Source organism: Fistularia commersonii, chromosome 9 (assembly GCF_037954325.1).
Source record: "Fistularia commersonii isolate RoL2024-O1a breed Wild chromosome 9, RoL_Fcom_v1.0, whole genome shotgun sequence".
NCBI lineage: Eukaryota > Metazoa > Chordata > Actinopteri > Syngnathiformes > Fistulariidae > Fistularia > Fistularia commersonii.
In genome coordinates this window covers 13318904-13339507 of record NC_141292.1, presented here as the reverse complement: position 1 = coordinate 13339507, position 20604 = coordinate 13318904, and the positions used below count along the sequence as shown (strand labels likewise).

At 42.1% G+C, this 20604-nt stretch overlaps 1 protein-coding gene across 1 annotated transcript in view; it reads left to right on the top strand.

The window, feature by feature from the left end:
* The window catches only part of LOC147231278 (zinc finger SWIM domain-containing protein 6-like), a 41869-nt gene extending 28250 nt beyond the window's left edge, over positions 1 to 13619 (top strand). The window contains exons 5-14 of the mRNA XM_086152572.1: positions 153 to 332; positions 834 to 1010; positions 1113 to 1259; positions 1415 to 1552; positions 2794 to 3045; positions 4182 to 4317; positions 5768 to 5925; positions 7342 to 7505; positions 8031 to 8112; positions 9742 to 13619. Coding sequence (XP_086008698.1) covers positions 153 to 332; positions 834 to 1010; positions 1113 to 1259; positions 1415 to 1552; positions 2794 to 3045; positions 4182 to 4317; positions 5768 to 5925; positions 7342 to 7505; positions 8031 to 8112; positions 9742 to 10604 — 2297 coding nt within the window. The 3' untranslated portion in view covers positions 10605 to 13619. The remainder of the gene's footprint in view (positions 1 to 152; positions 333 to 833; positions 1011 to 1112; positions 1260 to 1414; positions 1553 to 2793; positions 3046 to 4181; positions 4318 to 5767; positions 5926 to 7341; positions 7506 to 8030; positions 8113 to 9741) is intronic.
* Positions 13620 to 20604: the final 6985 nt, after the last annotated feature.

The window sequence follows — 20604 nt, the reverse complement described above, 5'->3', positions numbered from 1 at the left end:
CAAGATGCTTATCAAAGAAAAATACTGACAGAATGTAATCACAGGTCCGATCAAGAAGATCATTATTTTGTTTTACAGGATATTTTCCGTGGAACGCTGCACACTGACCGCCCTAATCGTCAATGTGTGTGTTTGCGTTTATGTGTGTGTAGGGGCACTGTGGATGTGCATCGTGCTGAACCCCCACTGTAAAGCCGAACAGAAGGCTCTCTGGCTGCGGCAGCTCCGTCGCTGGAACAACGTGGATGTCTGTCCCTTGGAGGACGGTAACCATGGCAGCGAGCTGACCAATCTGACCAATGTACTGCCCCAGGGCCCTGCCGGAAACCCAGGTGAGAATGACCCCCCCACGCCCCCTCTGTCTCGCCCCTTTAATCAAGGCTTACTCCATCCAGCTCTGTGCCGTGGAGGCTGATTAGCTGCTAGCGGCGCTAACAGGAGCTCCTGAGACACTTGATTCCTGCCAAAGCAGAAGAAACACAGATGTGTTAATATAGTTCAGTCCAGTAGGCCGGATGCATTTCACTCAGTGTTTCTATTTTATTTTCATTATTCTGTAAACTGAAAAGGTAATAAAAAACAAATTGTCATATTATGCATCTTGTTAATTTCTGGGTAATTCATCATATAATTCTCATTAAATTTCTTGTGATTTTCAGTTTTTAGGTTTTCAGTTATTTTAAGCAAGTTTTTATCTAGTCTTTTAATATGACTATATTTCTAGTGAATGAGATTCAACGAGACGTTGGATCCAAAAGCGACTCAACCCTGGTCGTCGTCATCATATTCGGCACATCTTTAATATTTTTAATGACGTGTTGTCTCAACTGCAGACCACCTCCCTCGCCCGCACCGGACCGTCTTCACTCGAGCCATCGAGGCCTGCGACCTGCACTGGCTGGACCCCCACCTGCAGCACATCATCACCGACGACCACTACACCCACTACTGTTACCACGGCAACCTGGACAGCTCCCTGTTCGACTCCCGTGGGTGGCCCCTGTGGCACGGTGAGGGAGGGGTAGTCTGATTCTTCACAGGGAAAATCCGAGGTAATGAAAACATCCTCTTTATTTCGCCGTTTTTCTTTATTCTTCTCCTTCCTCTTGCAGAGCATGTCCCCACGGCGTGCGCCCGCGTGGACGCCCTCAGGTCACATGGTTACCCCAAGGAGGCACTCAGGCTTGCCGTGGCTATCGTCAACACGCTGCGGAGGCAGCAGCAGAAACAGCAGGAGTTCTTCCGCTCGCACAAGAAAGGTCACTTTAGTCAGCTTTTATTCACTTCTGAAAATATAAGTGAGGGGAGCTGTATTGAAAATATGTTAATTTCACATGGACACGGTGCGTGTTAATCAGCAGCGAGTATTCATTAAAGAGAGTGTGTGTGTCTGTGTGTATATGTGTTTCTACAGAACTGCTCAACAAGGGTGGGACGTCGGTCACCAATATGGAGGGCTGGGTGGGTCATCCCCTGGACCCCATCGGCACCCTGTTCAGCACCCTCATGGAAACGGGGCATGGAGGCGAGGACCCCCTGCTTGACTTCTCAGGTATACACACAAACACACACACGCATCAGACAATATGAACTGAATTTCAATTGGATTCAAAATCAGGTGTTAATTTTCGTTGTTTTCTTCATTGGTTTCCAAATGATTTAACCATAGCAACAGTCACATGACAGAAAGCCAACATCGCAAAAGGGAATTTAATTTTTACTTTTACTTTTTTTTTTCCCTCATAAGTAAGTGACATTTTGGCCCTGAATTAATTTCATAATTTGACAAAAAATGTGCATATAATTGAATTTATTCATGTAATTTATTCTATGATGATTTTTGGTATTTTGGTAGTTGTCTGGGTCTAAAAAGCCTTAAATTTTGAAGTCCTGTAAGAGGGGAAGAAATGTGTTTTAATTTAATTTGATTTTAGGGAAACAAAAAAAATAGTGTATACTGAAATGTACCAATGTTGATATCGACACACAAACTCATGCATACTTTCCAAAGGACTCAAAAGCAGTAAAAACCACTATAACCCCCCAAAAAATATTTTAGAAAAAATTCAAATTTCCTTCTGAAAGATACAAAAAGAAGAAGCCTCATCCACGACTGTATTATACTTCCAACCCCACAGACACACAATGACAGTCATTCCACGTTTGTTCTGCGGCGATCTACATCTGTGTGATAACACACACACTCAAACGCTCACACAGTCGGGCCGATTGGCCTCCGGACGTCGGCCAATCACAGCTCATGAATAAGAGATGCGGCAGGAAAAACACTCCAATTAAAAGCCATTAATTATGCAGGGAGTCTCACATCGTGCAGAAGAAGAGCTGTGAAAAGTTTTCAATTAAGGCTCTCAGCTCTATTTATATCCCTGCGTGTGTGTGGGTTTGTGTGTGCGCGCGCGTGTGTCCATCAGGGACTGTTGACGCCCCCTGGGATGAAGTGTGAGGTCTGCAAAGACATCATTAAGCCATTAACACACATGATTACAGTCCCCTGTAGGACATACACCCACCATCACGGACAAATAGATCAATAAATCTATCAGTACTCTGATCGATCAGCTGCCCCCAACGAGACGAAACACAAAATCAGCTAGAGATTAATGAAATTAAGAAAAAACCTTAATGTTGGAAGGAAAAAAAATGTAATCAACTATGCCTTGAATTCTGCTGTCATATTTTGTATATAAAATATTGCCTTTTTGTGTAACCCCCCCCCCCCCCCCCCCCCCGACCTCCTCAGGTTCAAGCCGCAGGACGGAGCAACCTGCCTAGGTTCAAGCCGCAGGACGGAGCAACCTGCCTTCCTGTCGCAGCCCTTCCTGGTTGAGGGCGAGTCGCTGGCGTCGCTGGCCGTAGAGACGGCTCTGATTGGCCTGGGGCAGCAAAGGGCGATGCCCGACGGCCTCTACGCCCAGGAGAAGGTGTGTCGCAACGAAGAGCAGCTGCTCGCCAAGCTGCAGGATGTGGAGCTGGACGACACGCTGGTGAAAATCTTCTGCAAGCAAGCCGTCGCCCTGCTGGAAGGTCAGCGAGACTACCGGTTATTGACCTGTCCAGATTTACAGAAAAACATTTTTCTACAGAAAACGGATATCTCTTCGAATCTCTGAAATCTAAAAAAAAAATGAACAAAAAAAATGACAAAACAGTTAACATTACATTTCTGTGCAAAATCAATTGCCAGCCACCGAGCAGGTCAGCTAATTCCAATTCATCCGGAAAATCTGACATTGAACTTTAAAAAATAAACATTCAGGTAGTTGGAACAAACATCAATGTAGTTTTTTTGTTTTCCTTATTAGTAATTTAAATTATTCAAATCTGTTTCAGCGGTAAATTACCAACAGACTAGATAAACAACTTTTCACTCTAGGCTTGTATTTATTCTGATTCAAGCTGTGTTTCAAGCAAACTATCAAACTAAATAGAGAGCTGTTAGCATTGTCACCGTTAATAATATTATAAACATAAAACTGCAGGTTTATTATCAACTTATCATGTGATTGACACACTCCTCGTGTGACGATCACATGATGCACTCTGTTGGGGAGACAAGGTTTCACATCAACTCCTCCATTTACAAGTAGAAAACTGGTTCCTCGCAAGCGTCGAAAATTAAATTCAGATAGAAGAGTAAAGCATCCAAGTTCACAGCAAGATTACATATAAAATAATTATCATTTCATGAGGCTATTTGACAAAATTTGCTGTTTCATTAGCCTTCAGCATTTAGAGTTGTAAATGAAGACGGATCACACGATGTTTCAGGATGCACTCCTGGAAAAAAAAAAAATTTAAACACAATTTAAAATGCTAGTAGTTTTTACTAAAGATGTATTCAAAACGACTGATGAAGGAAGAGGTGAGTGTGGAAAATGTCTCCTAGTGGTCCAGTGGTGAAATTGCGAGCACAGCGCGAGCAATGAGTCCCCAGACAGCCCCCAAGTACGGAAACTGGGGTAGTTTGAGCCGAAAAGTTGGTTAGATGGGAAAAGGGATGCTATCGGCAGGCGTCCTACAAGTAAGCAGGCAAAATAAAGATGCCTGACATTTGGTGTCACCCGGCGCTGTTGTTGAAAGTGAATAGAGCCGTCGCCTCTGCGGTGGGTTCTGCTCCGGCATGCTGAGGTGTGTCCCTGACGGTGTGTGTTTTGTTGCAGCGGGTCCGTACAGCGGCCTGGGGGAGTTGCTGTACAGAGAAAGCGTCCCCATGCACACGTTCGCCAAGTATCTCTTCACCTCCCTGCTACCTCACGACGCCCAGCTGGCGTACAGAATTGCACTGAGGGCCATGAGGTGAGGTTTTTTTTTTTCTTTTTAATCTTTAAAATTATTAAGGCCTTATCAGGTTATTTCTCTGATTTTTTTTTTTATGACGATAATCTCAAAATCCTAAGTTGTTTTTGTTTATTTTCTTTTGGTTTTGTATCTTCCTCACTTTGAGGTTGTTATTTGGGTAGTGATACTGAGGGTAAGTTTTCTTTGTTCTGATAACCTTGTGGGAAAGTTGTTCCTTTTTTTCTTATTTCCTATTTTTGGTTGCTTTTTTTATTACTTAGTTGTTTATTCTAGGTAACAATAATCATTGTTTTAAGTTGGTTTGTCTTCATGTTCATTTTGTCCAGTATTTATCTATGTCAAGATGTCTCTCTTCCTTTGTTTCTTCTTGTATTTATTCACATTTCTTGGAATATTTCTTGCAGTTTCCCTGACATTTCAATATATTTTCATTTTCCTCCATTTTACTTCTTGGCAATTTCTTGCTAATTTGGGGGATTTCATTTCTTTCTTATTTTCCTGCCACATTTAAGGCAATTCCCTCCTCCCATTTGAAAGGAGGTGACAGGAGGTCACCGTTCCACCTGAAAACATCACCAGCGTGCATCTCACAGACGTGGCTTCTATCTGGGGCAGCATTTAATCACGGAAACCTCCCCTTTTCGCCGGAATATTCGCTAAATAATTTACCAGCGCTGAAAAGCAGTTTGATAAAAACTGAGTGAATAATAAATATGGGCTGTTGGTCCCCCCCCCCCAGAACCCCCAAGCTTCACTTCCCCTCACCCACGTTGAAGCCCTTTGATTCTCCTCATATGTAAAAGTTCTTATTTATTTAATCCGAATTAACAGGTAGGAACGTTGGATTCATCGAAATGGGTTTTTCTTTCGCAGCAGCCCGATGATGTAACTGGAGTGTTGGGGGCTTATTTTTAAATCGGCCTTTGCCGTAGGCCGAGAACAACCTGCACGCAAAGAATAACTATCGATTTATTCTGTAAAAACAAGTTTGCTGTTTCTACTCTCCAGCTTATCACTAAAACTGTGAAGTGGTATTGTTCCTTTGGTTCTACTGTTTTGCCCCTGATTTGCTATCATGTTTTTCAAATTTATTCATCTTTGTTTTTCAAGCATTCTCTCGATCACTTCCTGGTCATTTCTTGTAAATATTTTTACCTAATTTTTACCTAATGTCTATATTTTCAATATAATATTGTTTTGTTTTTTAGTATATTTTTTTGCTAGATTTTAAGTAGTTTCTTTGCTAATTCTTTTTGCTTATTTGTAAACAAATGTCTGTTTGCTGTCTGGAATGCTTTCCTAGTCGGAGGTCGTTTCTAGACAAATTCCAGGAGATCAGGTCATTTTAGGTTATGTTACTTTATAGGTTAGCAGTTTGATCTGTTTTAACCGACACGCTCTGGTTATCAACTTGTTTGAGTTTAACAACGCTGTTTTGTGTTCACAGACTGCCGGTCCTGGAGTCCACGGTGGGTTCAGGCGACTTGTCTCGGCCTCATCACATCGTGTCTGTGGTCCCGAACCGCTTCCCTCGCTGGTTCACCCTGAGCCACATCGAGTCCCAGCAGTGTGAGCTGGCCTCCACCATGCTGACTGCCGCCAAAGGTACACACACACACACACACACACACACACAGGCGTCATCATCAGTCACTTAGATGACGACCCCCAGAACAACCAGGTCACTTTTTAAAACTACAAGAAATATGCGCTTAAGTTCCTTAACGTTTCTTTTTAGCAAAGCGGAATGAAGAGCTGGTGATGACTGAGCAAGATATAATAAAAACCTCTAAGAAATTGTCACAAATGCAACGAAAACTGACCCTAAAATGAAAACAGTCTGTCGTTGAGCCTTTTTCCGATCTGTGTTAACCTAGAGAAACTTCCAACACTGGAGGAATCACCTTACTACTGCTTTTTTTACTTTCGGCCGCTCCACTCAAGGGTCGCTTGAGCGAATAATCATCCACCATATGACCCTCTCCTATATACCCTCTTCTCTCACACCGACTAACTTCCTCTCTCACATATCCTCTCACTTTGCCCATAAATCTCTGGTCTTCTCCTAGACCTCCTGCCCGGCAGCTGAAATGTCAGCATCCTTCTACTCGGATATCTACCATCCCTCCTCTGTACATGTCCGAACCTACCTTCATGTTTAACGAGTAGAAACTCGATATGATGTTAAAACAAAACAGATCCAGTGAGGAGAATGTTGGTGTGGCGGTTATGTGTGGAACGTGGTCATTATAGCGAGCGGGGGGGTCGTGCACGGAGGGGGGAGGGCCTCGCTCCATTTGCTCCGGGCTGAACAATAACTGACCCTCCTGACCACATACTGAAGCTCTGAGGCCTTTTACAATCTATAGTTTCACTTTATACACCAAAATCAATAAACCATCCTATGCCAAGTTACACACACACACACACACACTCACACACAACACACAGCCATATGAGCCCAACACTGCCTCGCTTGTTCTCCCTCCCACAGGTTTTACATATAGATTTAATCTAGGGAGGAAAACATACAGTATCCATGATAAACCAAAGAACAACCCCTCCCTAACACTGAAATGAACCTTTCACACCGCTCACTCCCTCCCTCCGACTCCTCGGAGGCACCAAACCATTGGCGAGAAGTGACCTTACAATGAGAGGAAAAAAACAAAAGTAACGATCCCAAATTCATTAAAAATTATCTGTAAAATATGGCAGCAAATGTCCTCAAACTTAGAAATATATTATGCAAATTTAAGAAGATCATAATCTAAAAATGAATAAGAAAACATCAAAAATGTGCAGCAATGACTTGAATTTTGAAATAAATTTAGAGGGAAAATAATAAAAAGCTTAGGCTGATAAAATCTTAATTGACTGACATAATTAACCAGAAGCGTTGAAATGACAGCGCTTCCATCATGTTAAGGACTGCCGAGGGAAAAAAAAAATGAAATTGTTAAGCACAAAAACCTTTTTATTGACATTTACGATGGGTTTGTCATCTCCCTGTGTTGCTAGGTGACGCCCGTCAGCTGGAAACAGTGTTAGAGTCGATCCAGAAGAACATCCACTCCTCGTCACACATCTTCAAACTGGCCCAGGACGCCTTCAAGATCGCCACCGTGATTGACTGCCTGCCTGATATCACGCTGCTCAAAGTGTCCCTGGAGCTCGGCCTTCAGGTAGACTGCTTGCACACACTCACACACACACACACTTGCAAAAACATACAAGGGAACAATCACACTCACGCAGGCATGCACAAGCACACACACGCACTGCTCGCACAGGCACACTTAGATATAAACGTAAAGGCACAAATATACATGACACGGGCACAATCACAACCATTCAGCCACGTGCACACACACACACACACACACACATCAGACTTACCAACATGACTGTTGTTATTTCCACAGACTCACTGAAACACACCCAGTGTGTTTGCACGCTTACATAAGTCTGAAGGCACACATACACATGTCCGCATGGACGCAAATGCATGGATGCAAACACAAATCATGCACAAACACACACACACACACACACACACACACACGCACACACACACACACACACACACACACACAGCCTAACATGGCCTCTTCATGCTCTTATTGCTGAAAGTGAACAAGACTAATGGGTTGACTGCAGACAGACTACATTTCCCATCATCCTCTGAGCTGGTCACATGACTCTTGCAGGTGATGAGGATGACGCTGTCCACGATAAACTGGCGGAGACGGGAAATGGTCCGATGGCTGGTCACCTGCGCGACCGAAGTTGGTAAGTTTAATCCCGCAAAAAAAAAAAGGTAGTGGCTGCCAAGCTGCAAGGTTTTTAATCACACAATACACTTCGATCTGTTAAACCTTAAACTATATGTTTAATTCAGTGTCTTTTCACAGAGGAAGTGGCTGTGGTTGTTTCTGTATGATAACCCATGAGTCGGTGGTTTTGCTTTTGGGGATTCTTTTCAAATGTAGACTTCTGTGTTATTAAAAAAAGATAAATAAAAGAATCCTTAAAAATAGAATTAAAATGACTTATATACTTTCGTGAGAGTACTATTAAATTTATAAAAACTTCAAAATGAAGGATTTTTAAGAGTGTTTTTTTTTTTTTTTGCCCTTAGCCAATTTAACGAAGTTTAGAAAGAAAATGAGAAATGACACAAGGGTCATTGGGTTTTCAGAGAGGAAGAAGAACTCTGAACAAAAGGATCAAATTCATTTTGGTAAATTTCCACGATTGTAGTTATGTTGAATGTCGATTTAGCCTTTTCAGTCATTTTAAGTGGACTACACGGGACATTTTGTTAATTAGTTTGCGTAAAAAACCGAGGAAACAATGAACGTTTTAGCGAATCAAAGAGCCGTGGTTAAACCGAGCTCGTGTCCCGTTAAGATTTTCCTGGTTAAGCTCACAAATATCCCAAGTTGGAATTTTATTTTTTCTCCCTGGAAGAATATTTGAGGAGTGACTGGCAGGCAAGGATCGTAGCGAGCGGCCACGTTGTACGGCGAAACCCCACGGATTTTTCCTGAAGTGGACAGGAAGCTGGATCCAGCGGGGCGGCGGTGGGTTGGGGGTTGATGCTCGCTTGGCGGGGGGAAATGATTTCTGGTGAATGCAGGGAAATGACAAGGAGTCCCTGTGTCTGTGAGCCTGAATGGCCTCATTGAGAGAGTGGAAGTTGGTGATGTCGACATGGGCTGTAAAATGTCAGGGAAGTAGAATATTCAATGAGAAAGTTGGAGAAAAAAAAATCCAAAATAGGCGATTGTGAAACACTGGCGGGGCTTTTATCCCCAGTTTTGAGTCAAAAGTTGAGGGTTAAATACTTGAGTGTTGCCATCGGCGTCGTGGAAACATGCCGCGAATGTAAATGGAGGCTGAAGACGAGGTTTGTAGCTGGACAACAGAGGTCTGTTTCACGCAGCGAAAAAGCAACTGGTCCAAAAGATTCCCCCTAGATTCATAACGCCCTGAATTTCTGTTCTTTGATTTTAAATAACTATGAGCTCCTTATTTTATAATTGTCATAAGCTCCTCCTGCAGTCAGAGCTCCCAGATGGTATCTCAATGACTTTGGTTCACATAACCTTTCGGTATTTATTAGCTTAAGCTATCAAACAGTCAGCTACTTGATGTTGTTAAAAAACAGCAATTTAGAGGTACTTTACTTCCAAAACCATCGATTGTAAACTCCCATGTAAATTTATAAATGTGTGTGTGTGTGTGTGTGTGTAGACCTACTATTGTAAAGTATGCTCTCTAGTGTGTCTGTTGTACATTACACACACATTTGTTTGGATGTAGGTTTTATTAGCGGTTCAGTAAGAAATGAAAACATGCAAATGGATTCTTTTTACCAAGTGGAATTTGAAAACTGACACGTCCGTTTGTGTTCAGGTGTGTTTGCGCTGGACAGCATCATGCAGAGCTGGTTCACCCTCTTCACGCCCACCGAAGCGACAACCGTTGTCGCGAGCACCGTCATGTCCAACAGCACTATTGTCCGCCTGCATCTGGACTGCCACCAGCAGGAGAACCTGGCCAACTCCGCCCGAACCCTGGCCCTGCAGTGCGCCATGAAAGACCCGCAAAATTGCGCCCTGTCCGCTCTGACGCTCTGCGAGAAGGACCACATCGCCTTTGAGACAGCCTATCAGATTGTCCTGGACGCTGCGACCACGGGGATGAACTACACGCAGCTGTTTACAATAGCGCGCTACATGGAGCACCGTGGCTATCCGATGCGGGCGTACAAACTAGCGACGTTAGCCATGACTCACCTGAACCTCAGTTACAACCAGGACACGCACCCGGCGATCAACGACGTCCTCTGGGCGTGTGCCCTCAGCCACTCCCTGGGGAAAAATGAACTCGCTGCTGTCATCCCCCTGGTGGTGAAGAGCGTTAAGTGCGCCACGGTGTTGTCGGACATTTTGAGGCGGTGCACACTGACGACCCCGGGACTGGTGGCGCTCCACAGTCGCAGGAACTCTGGGAAGCTAATGTCGCTGGACAAAGCTCCACTCAGGCAGCTACTGGACGCCACGATCGGGGCCTACATCAACACCACGCACTCGCGGCTAACACACATTAGCCCGCGGCACTACAGCGAGTTCATCGAGTTCCTCAGCAAAGCCAGAGAGACGTTCCTCATGGCGCACGACGGACACATCCAGTTCACGCAGTTCATAGACAACCTGAAACAAATATACAAGGGCAAAAAGAAACTCATGATGCTCGTACGAGAGAGATTTGGCTGAAGGAGCATCTAAAGACCAAATTGATGTTGTTGTTTTTTTTTTTTTTTTTTACCTTGACACTCCCTTTTTATCCTTCCTAACTTGAAGTGAAATTCCTTCAGAACAACATTCATGCAAGTCTTACTTCCTGTGAGGCAGGGACTGCCGGGTCCACAGATGCCGACTCCAAAAGTATAACGGTCGTGACGGGGAAGGTTCCTGTTAAACGTCGGTCGACGTCGGGCTCTTCATTGTGTCTTTTACCAGTAATGAGATGGCAACCTCATCTTGGTACCAAGTTCGGGGATGGGAATCGAAACCGATGCCAATTTGAACTCTGCTCTTAAGATCCTTTATCTTATTGATTGAAAACATCTTTGCTATGTGAAACAAATGTGCCAAACCTGCCAGCGCAGCAAGTTTTCACAGTCTGATCAATACGGGATGTTTCAAGCCGATACTGACGACAATGTTTGAGAGTTTAAGACAAAAAAGGAAGAAAGAATGACGTGAGCTGTATTTCAGTGTTGTTCCTGTCCATTTCAACAGACAGTTGTAGGGAGACCAGTTTCAGGAGTTGTGGATGTCAGTGAGTCAGGCGATACATTTTAACAGTTTGTCCCAAAACATGAATATTCTATTAAAATGTAACACTGGCACTGAAAAAGAAAAAACTAAAATGGGTTTCCAAAAAGACGTTAAAACGGATCCAGTCAGTCAACCTCAAACTCAGTATTCTGAACTGTCTGACAGTGAGTTAGGTTACAAACCCAATATAGCAGAAGTTTGCGATGCAACATCCTTTTATCCCGATTCGTGAAATGTTCACATAACCGAGGGAACAATGACCGCTGCTGAAAATTCATATGGTCATTTTCATGGCATCGGTCAGGCGAAGGTGTCGTATTTAACGCCATTGGGTAGCAGAAAACCCAAATCCTCACAGATGCCACGAAGCGGGGGGGGGGGGGGAAACCTCCAAGGTCCAAGAGTCCCGACAGGGTCAGACAATTGGCGAGTCGGTTCTCGATTTCTGTCTCTCGCCCTGGGTCGGGTCGGGGGGGTTAAACCGGCGGCTAGATGCTTGTAGCTGAACAGACTACAAAGTCTGATGGACTGATGAAAGTTTGTATGTTTCCCTTTACATGTATGAACGTATACACACACACACACACACACAACCATAAATATGTGTGTGCGTGCGTGTGTGCGTGTGCGTGTGTGTATATATGTATATGCTGTGTGTAACCAGCTATAAATGTCCACCTTGCACTCGTCCTTCCCTCAGCTGTCACTCAAGGCCTCAAAGAAAAGACAAAACGGCTTTAAACCAAATGGATAAACTCCATCTGAACTGAGAAGTACCTCTTTTCAAGGATCCAGCTTTACTCCTTTTTTTATTTTATTATTTTTTTATTTGTTTTAATTTTTTTTCCTTTATCCTGCCCTCAGCCCCCCGCGTCTCCACTGGTCAAACCTCCCCCCCCCCAGCCTTTGCTCGTCTCGCCGACACGTTCGTTCCCAAAAACACGCTCGTTCCGATGGAAACATGGCAACTGACGATGTACTTTCTCAGGGATTTCTCTATTAAAACAAAAACAAAAAAAATACAACATCAAGGAAAGACAAAGAGAACAAAAGCATTTTATTGTCTGGTTATGAGTATGTACACACACACACACACACACACATAGATATATATAAAAGTATATGTCTGAATATTGAAACAAAAACAACAAAAAAAGGAAAAACAAATGTATATGTAACTAATTTATGACAGAATATTCTATGTTGAGGCACAATACTTGAAACTGCAGTACTTGGTTTTCCTGAAACAAGATTCAAAAAATGAAAAACCATATCACACTGTTAAATCCAACCAGTTGATCTCACAAAAAGAAGAAAAGGGATTATTATTGGGAGGATAAAAAAGGGGTAAAAAAGAGTAAATAGAAATGTTATTTGTCCGGAGTTTCGTTTTTGTTGAACTAGGTTAAGTGCGATAGGTACTGGTTTAAAAAGTCCCCCTAAAAAAAAAAAAAGAGTTAAGTCTTTGTCTTTGCATAAAGGGGAAAGAGGTGATCCACACCTTTTTAAAGTTAATTTTTGTGTAATTTTAACATTTTTACCCAATTAATTATTGAGGCGATTTCTTTCTTTTTTTTTTTTTTAATTTAAATTCCTTTTTCAAACAAACAAATTAACAGAATAGGTAAATATAGAAGTCAGCAGAGAGCCATATAAAAAGAAAACCTCAAGCTTTTCGTGAAAACTCCTCCGCCAAGGTAATAGTGTTTTTTATTATATTTATTTTCGTTTTTTTTTTTTATTTTACAGAAGGACTTGGAAAGGTCCACCTTGCAGGGCATCAGGGGCCGGAGTGAAAGAGTCGCACAGCGTTGGCAGGTGTTGGCAGTCTGCGTGGAGTGGGGTATTTCTTACCCTGTGTGTTTCCTCCTCGAGGGGGGCGGAAGGAAAACACACCCCTGAAAACCCACGTCAAAGCGTCCAAAAAAACACACAAAAAACAAAAACCGCCTCCCAACATTTCGACAGACAGTTGCTCTCGACTGTTTAGTTCTTTATTTCCCACAAAGTCCTCACACGTGAACAGCCTTTTCTTCTTGCCTTGTCTTAATGCTTTAAAATAACCAAAACTGGAGTTCTGACCTTCCAAACTTGTTTTTCCACACGCCGACCAATTTAGGCGCCGGCCTTTATTTTTGGAGGTCTCGAATGATCCATTTCCTTCTTTGTAGCTGAATGGCTTCCTGTTTCTGTGCTTAAAAAGCTCGTCTCATCTGTTTCCTCGGTGTCGTCCCTCGTCGCTCAGAAAAAAGATCTTTATTTATTGCATTTGGTGAAAGATTGTACGACCACGTCAACATGCTCATGAAGTTGAAACTCAAGATTTGATACACTGATCGATTTTATTTATGTAACTGAATCACTGTTTTATAAACTTGTTAATGAATCATTTCGTTTTGATTAAATTAGTTTTTTTTTTTTTTTCTTTTTCCTTTTTTGAAACGAAAACTTGTGTCCGTTCTCTCTGTCCGGCTCGATTCCTGGCCCTTCTGTGCGGAGTCTCCATACTCTCCCGGTGTCTGCATGGGTTTAGTTTCCTCCCACAGTCCAGAAAAATGCAGGAGGTTCTTTGGAGACCCTAAATTCCCCAAACGTATGAATGAGAGAGTGAATGGTTTTATGTCTGCGATCGACGGGTCATCGGTCTGTCGCCTAGTGACAGCCGGGACAGAAACCCCGATCCCTTCCCGCTCCATTCTTTCGAATGGAAATCTGCAAAAAGCAGAGACCCGATCCTGAGGAATCGGATCCCCTCAATATTACATTTTGACATTACATTTCAGTCATTTGGCAGACGCTTTTAACCAAAGCGACTTACAGTGGAGATGCCGGGGATTGAACCCAGGAGCAACTGCTGTCCATAAAGGCCGATCGTACCGGCCTCGAAATGAGGATTGATATGTTTTGACTTTTCGTCGGGGAGGAAGAAAAATGGCAGAAGCCGGGATGAAATGATGGAGGCTCGTTGCCCGTTTCAGAAAAATCTCAACACAAAGATGATGAAAGCAAATACACAGGTGATGTTATTTTTTTTACTATTTTCATAACCATAGAGGTTGTTTCTGTGATGAAGCCTCTCATTTCTTCAGTTTAATTACCCAGAAAATCAAAATGTTGCCGGATAATTTTCTTTTCATCCAACCCACTCAGTATTTTCCCCACTTCAGATGCAAGAGTGGATGGGTGGGCGTGGAAACAGCACACAGCGGTGAACCGGTTCACCCTCCGGCCCTTTGACACAGTTATCTCTAGAGTACATTTCCTGATAATGTAAAGTTTATTAACAGCAACTTTAGGGGTTTGGAGGGTGAAACCTGCAAACATTTCAAGGTGACCCTCACATCCGCAACTCTATCGAGACTCCATTCCTGAGTAAAGTACTAAGTCATGACAACCAACTTCCTGCCGGGACAAAAACAAACCAAAAAAAAAAAGAAGACGTTTATTCCTGGAAATGTATTTTTGGGCAGCAGGTGGCCATCTGAGGTTATTGAGTGGCTCCTGATGGTCACACACACACAAACACGCTAATCTCCAGTCCGCTAAATGTCATTGATTGTGTATTAGCTTCACTGTTTGTCATGGGTGATTCCCAAATGGTCACATGACCCCTGTTTCATGCCCCCCCCCCCCCCCGGGACAAATATGGCTACCATTTTTTGCAACCATGGCAACAACGGTCACCAGCAGCCACCCAGAATTCACGTGTTGAAAAGTGCATCCGGATCAGGACAGGAGTAGTGTGACTTTTAGGGGTCTTTCAAGTAACCATGGCAACAAAAGGCGCAAGTATTGAAAAAAATGGATTGAATGGAATTCAGAGTGGATTTATTTTCCGCATGTGTCGTTTACAGTGTGTGTCTGGATCAGGATAGGTGGAGATTGAGGCATTTCAGGGAACTCAAGGGACCAAAAATGATGTTAAAACACCTAAAAAAAGGAAAAGACAAATGAATGCACACATCCAAAGGTGGTTCTCAGTCTCATGCACAAGATTGGAGTGAATCTTCAGAAAAAAAATAAATGAAAAAGGTGGCTCTAACTGAGCTGCAGGAATTTTCTAGCTCTTGAACCCATCACGTTGTCGTTGTCTGCACCTTACCCGTCAGTCAGAGTGTATCCTGTGAAAATGGCGGTAGATTATTTCTGTAATCCCATCTGTGTAACCGATAAACCTTATCGCCGGCTCTCACTCATATCCTGTGCCGCCTGGCCCCTTGTTCCGCTCCTGCCTGGGTTCGGGGCAGAGACGCTGCAATTTTTTTGTTTTTAAATTTCCTCCGTTACCAATTTTATTTAGAGAAACTGTTTTGCTTTTCATCAGCAGAAAAAGGAGAAGGCGGAGTGTTTTTGTTAAAACCAAAGTGAGAGGGTTAACATGGAGGAGAATAATGAATAACTTAATAATAATAATTAATAATTTATCCTTTATTAATCCCTCCTGGGGAAATTCATTCTTTGCAATTAACCCATCGTGGATGAACCATGAGCAGTAGGTTGCTGTCCATCAGTGCCAGGGGAGCAGTTAGGGGTTCAGTGAGAAACTTGAGCAAATAGCTTATTTAATTTATAACTTATCAGCTACTTTTGGATAATTTTCTGCTGATTTTTTTTTTCATGTACTTATTTGACCAATTTTCTTTCTTATTCTTGACATTTTTTTTTGTGCTCACAATTTTATTGAAATGTTTTTTTTTTTTTCATAATTTCTCATTTAATTTCTCTCTCTGCACTTAATAATAATTTCTTGCAAATCATTTGGTTTTTTTTTGTTGTATTTTTCTCAAGTTTGAGCAATTCTTGCTTCACCAACCGCTCATTGTCTGATGATTTTCTCATCTTTCTTTTGTTCAACTTCTTCTGGATTTCCTTTTTTTTTTTTTACTGGAAGTAAATTTTTTAACTGACCTCAACCTTTTAAAAAAAAAAAAAAATCAATTTTGTGACATGTTGCTGACTTCTGCAAAATACCATCAACCTTTGAAAAGCTGCTGCTATCGCTTCGCCGCCGCGTTTCGACCTTCAGGTCACCCTCACTGAACCGCCCCGCGGGCCAAGTCCGACCCTGAGCCTCGGAATCGTAGATCAGCGAAGGAAGAGGGAGAGGAAGCCAGGCGATGCACCTTGGAGGAGATGACGCCGCTGTACTGCAATCCATCACGCCTGGGCCCGTCCTTGGATCCTTGGAATATATAATGCAATGATAATGTTATCCGGCATGCAAATGAAGCTCAGTGGGAGCGGCAGGTGGAGCCTCACCTCTCGTGGCGCCTGATTGGCTTAGCGCTCAAATTATTAGCAAGTAGATAACATGGGATTTACTTATTTCTTATGGGATTAATGGTGGTTTAACCTTCACAGGTTAGCACCGTGTTTCCAACACAGAAAGACGATTCAGCAACGCTGTTTTTAATCCAACGGCGGTGGTCCGCACGTGCATGTGCGCGCGCGCATGCGGTTGTACGTTCACAATCCTGTCGACCTAATGCACCATGACTGACATGCTAACTCAGGTGATCAGATGAGACGATGAAATGTGCAGAATGTGCTGTTGCAGGGCCGGAAGAGTCGTCATGGTGACGGGCTCGGGGCCGTAAACGTCAATCCCGCTGCGTGTGTTTAACGCACATTTTTCTATTTGATGACTTTCCCTGAAAGATGCTTTTCTGACTTTTTAACTAGGTTGTATTTTCATTTAGATGCACAAGTTGTTAAGCGTAATATATTTTATTCATTCACGTGTGCGTAACTATACCAAGTACTTTTGTGATTTTACTTGATCCGCTTTTTGCTTTTTCTCAAAATTAAAAAAAGACCTATATGTATTTTTGCATCCAGCTAATGTTAGAAACAGATATCTGCCCGTCTGTTTGCTACAACGGATATGTTTCTCTTCAGTTGCCAAGGAGAAGAAACACGCTTGCAATCTGTCGGAATTTGTTTCCATCATAGCCGGCGGACAGGCCTCTTTGTCGCGTCCAGCATCTGCGCTGGACAAACTTCCAACAGTTGAAACCTGTCCGGCGATGGAGGGAGGGGGGTGGACGCAGAGAAAGCATCACTGGCTGCCAGGAAAATCTGTCAGAATACGGAAACTCTGCTGGCTTTTCGGGCCTCCGGATCAAACCACGCGTTGCGGCTGCTCGTTTGCTAGAAGCAGAACATCAATTTATGCTTGTCATAATTTTAAATTCCTGGAAAACATTTTTCTCACGGTCTAAACTTGTTTTTTAAGATTGGGCTTGAATGCTGGTTTAGTTTTTTTTTTTTTATTTTATTTCTGTCTAATGAAACACCTTGAGGTGTCTTTCATAATCAATGTCCCCTTCAGACAGTCATCATTTAAATCTAAAAGATTAGTAAATGTAGAAATTCACATCAACTAATATCAAAGTGGAATTAAAATAAAATTGAATTATTTTGTAAATAAAATAGGTAGCTTAATTAACAATACAATATGGATTATTTATAAATGTATTACCTACTACTACATTAAAATTACTTCCTGTTTCAAATAAATGGAGACCATTGTGTCCATTGCCTTTGAGCCAATAGGCTTTCTCAAAAATTGAGAAAGCTGATTGGAAAGAGAAAATCCTGTGTTGTGATTGGCTAAGAGTAAAGATTCACTTTGACATCGCTTTAGCAGGAGCTAAGCTGCTAGCCGGAGCCCAGGCAGCCAGAAAATTTTCAAGTAATGTTAATTTTATGCCACGAACGACTGAAGACTGACTCTTGTGACATGCAGACACGGACTTGATGCTTTTTAAGGAATAAGAGACAGGAAGTTGTGGTTTAACCATTTTTTTATCCTTGCAAGAAAAGGTTGCTTTGCAACTCCTCATTCTATACTACAGCACCTACATGCTAGTTCAGTCAAGGGTTTCAGTTGTTTGATGAACTTTTTGAAGATGTGTTTATGTGTGTGTGTGTGTGTGTTTGTGTGTGTGTGTGTGTGTGTTTGTGTGTGTGTGTGTGTGTGTGTTTGTGTGTGTGTATGAGAGAGAGAGAGAGAGAGAGAGAGAGAGGTCATAAAGGATCTTTTCAGATTTTACACTTTTTAGCTTTTTTTTGAGTGCAACTCTGATTTGTAGCAAACATCTGAGGTTGTATGAAAAAAACCCAAACTGAGGGGTGTTTTCTTTACTTTGGTCTAAAATTCTTTTTTATCTGTCTCTCCTCTGATCAGAATATGTGTGGTTAAAGTCCAGGCTCCTACTATCTCTATGTTGGACTCTGGGGTTGCCCTTGATGGCCTGGTTAATGCCAAACGCCTGTGTGTGTGTGTGTGTGTGTGTGTGTGTGTGTGTGTGTGTGAGTGAGTGTATAAATGCATGAATTCATGAGTGTGTGAACGCTATCTGGTGTAAAGTGCTTTGCAACCACATGGTGTAGAATCCGATTGAAATTCAGGGACTGCGATTTCGAGATTTCATTAAAAAGTTTGCGATTGCATCAGAAAAAACAAAGAAACCGAAAGATATACAGAATTTTGGAATTCGAAAATATTACATTTTTTTTTTTTTTTTATCAGCAAACTTTTCTTTCCCACTGTTTGTGCCAAAGTGTTTCTGAGAATCGTCTCTTCCCGCCTGAACCGGGCGGAATCCATGTCCGCCCAGCTGCTTCGAATTCGCAACCTTTTCTAAGCAAGATGAGAAATCCTTGACACAGATTTTTTTTCTCTTCTTTTTTTTTTGTCACCGCTGTCAGTCCTAGTTCAGCGGACCGTAAAATAGAAAACCTTGGTAATCGCAGCTTTAAAGGGATTCCAAAATGTCACAGGCTGGAGCCGGGGCCGTCCATAAAGTTTTTATAAATGTCAGACTGACCCAAACAGCCAATAGCAATTAGCGCTCTCCGGAAAGGCCATCGTTTCCTGTGACAAACCGGCGGCGAGTCGCAAAACTTGAACACACCTCATTATCCTGGTCGTCAGGAGGAATCCTCACCGCCTTTTCCTCCTCAGAGCCCGATTTGATTTGTCTGTGCTTGTTTTGATGAAAATCCAACGTCATTCTATTAACAATAATTCCAATATTGATGTTCATGATGATGATAATAATTGATGTTGAAATCAATGATCCTTAAAAATACAAAGGCTACGCAAGCGACATGGAAAAAATCCAAGTTTAATGGAAATTACAAGGTTTTTTTTTTAACTTTTCAGTGGAAAAAACAAAACGGCTGAAATCCAGGTCAGATAAAGAAATATAATCTCAGTATTTTAATTTGTCTCTTGTGGTTGCGTTTTTTTTTTTTTTTTTCAGTTTTCATTGATTTAGCTTTTTCTTTTTCATTTTCTATCGTATTCATTTTCCTTGTTTCTTTTTCTTCTGTATCAGCAGAATAATTACGAGCGTCTCCATTTACTGGTTCCTGCTCTATTTTTTAATTAACAGCATTTAAAAACTCTCAAGAGGAAATCTGAGTAATTACCGCATCGTTACGGTCAGCTTCTCCGTACGGGGGTCAAATCATGACCGTCCAGTCTGTGTCTCGGCGGACCAATTGGAGGCCTCTTCGCCGGTTGCCTAGCAACAGGAGGGTGGGGGCTTCTCTGCCTGTTGATTGGCATCAATAAACGCAGCCGAGAGTCGCTTTTCGGTGGCGGAGGAAGTGTCATCTCTTCACGGGCGGAGGCTGTTCACACGGTAACGACGCCGCTCCCACTGGGATAGATTTAAAAAAAAAATTTGTTGCAGTCGTTTTTTAATCGGTGATGTTTTACAACTACAGTTGCAGCTGTTACTTACTTCTGCGTTGACTGGAATAAAACAAACATTATTAATATTAAAGCAAAGAAAATGGATTTAAAAACTGCATTTGACCATAGGGCCCTTTTAAAACAACAATTAGGACAATTAGGGGCTTGATTTGAAATAATTATAATTTACTTTTTACACATTTTGAATTTTAAGCGTAGTCTAATTGAATCTATCTATCTATCTATCTATCTATCTATCTATCTATCTATCTATCTATCTATCTATCTATCTATCTATCTATCTATCTATCTATCTATCTATCTATCTATCTTTAAGCTACATAACACTAAATAGGAAATTCCAAAATAAATCTCTGTTAGTTCTGTATGAGACTCTCTGGAATAAAAGACATCCTTATTTTCACTTTTAAAATGGGCTTCATTCACCGGATCTGTCTATTTCCTGCGAGGGCATTGTCTCATTGCTTCGATTTGGTCGCTCCAGATGAAATACGCCCAGCCATTCAGAGGTTCAGGGATTTTTATTTCCTTCATTTTAACCTCCAGCTCCTGAGATTTTATCGGATTCACTGTATTTTGGGCGTCTCTGGCTTAAAAAAAGAAAAAAAAACGCATTGGATAAAACATCTATTGTCACCGAGACGATGAGCTTTACTATCCCGTCATCTCATCAAGCTGTGGAAATAGAATAAAACAATTGTCAGA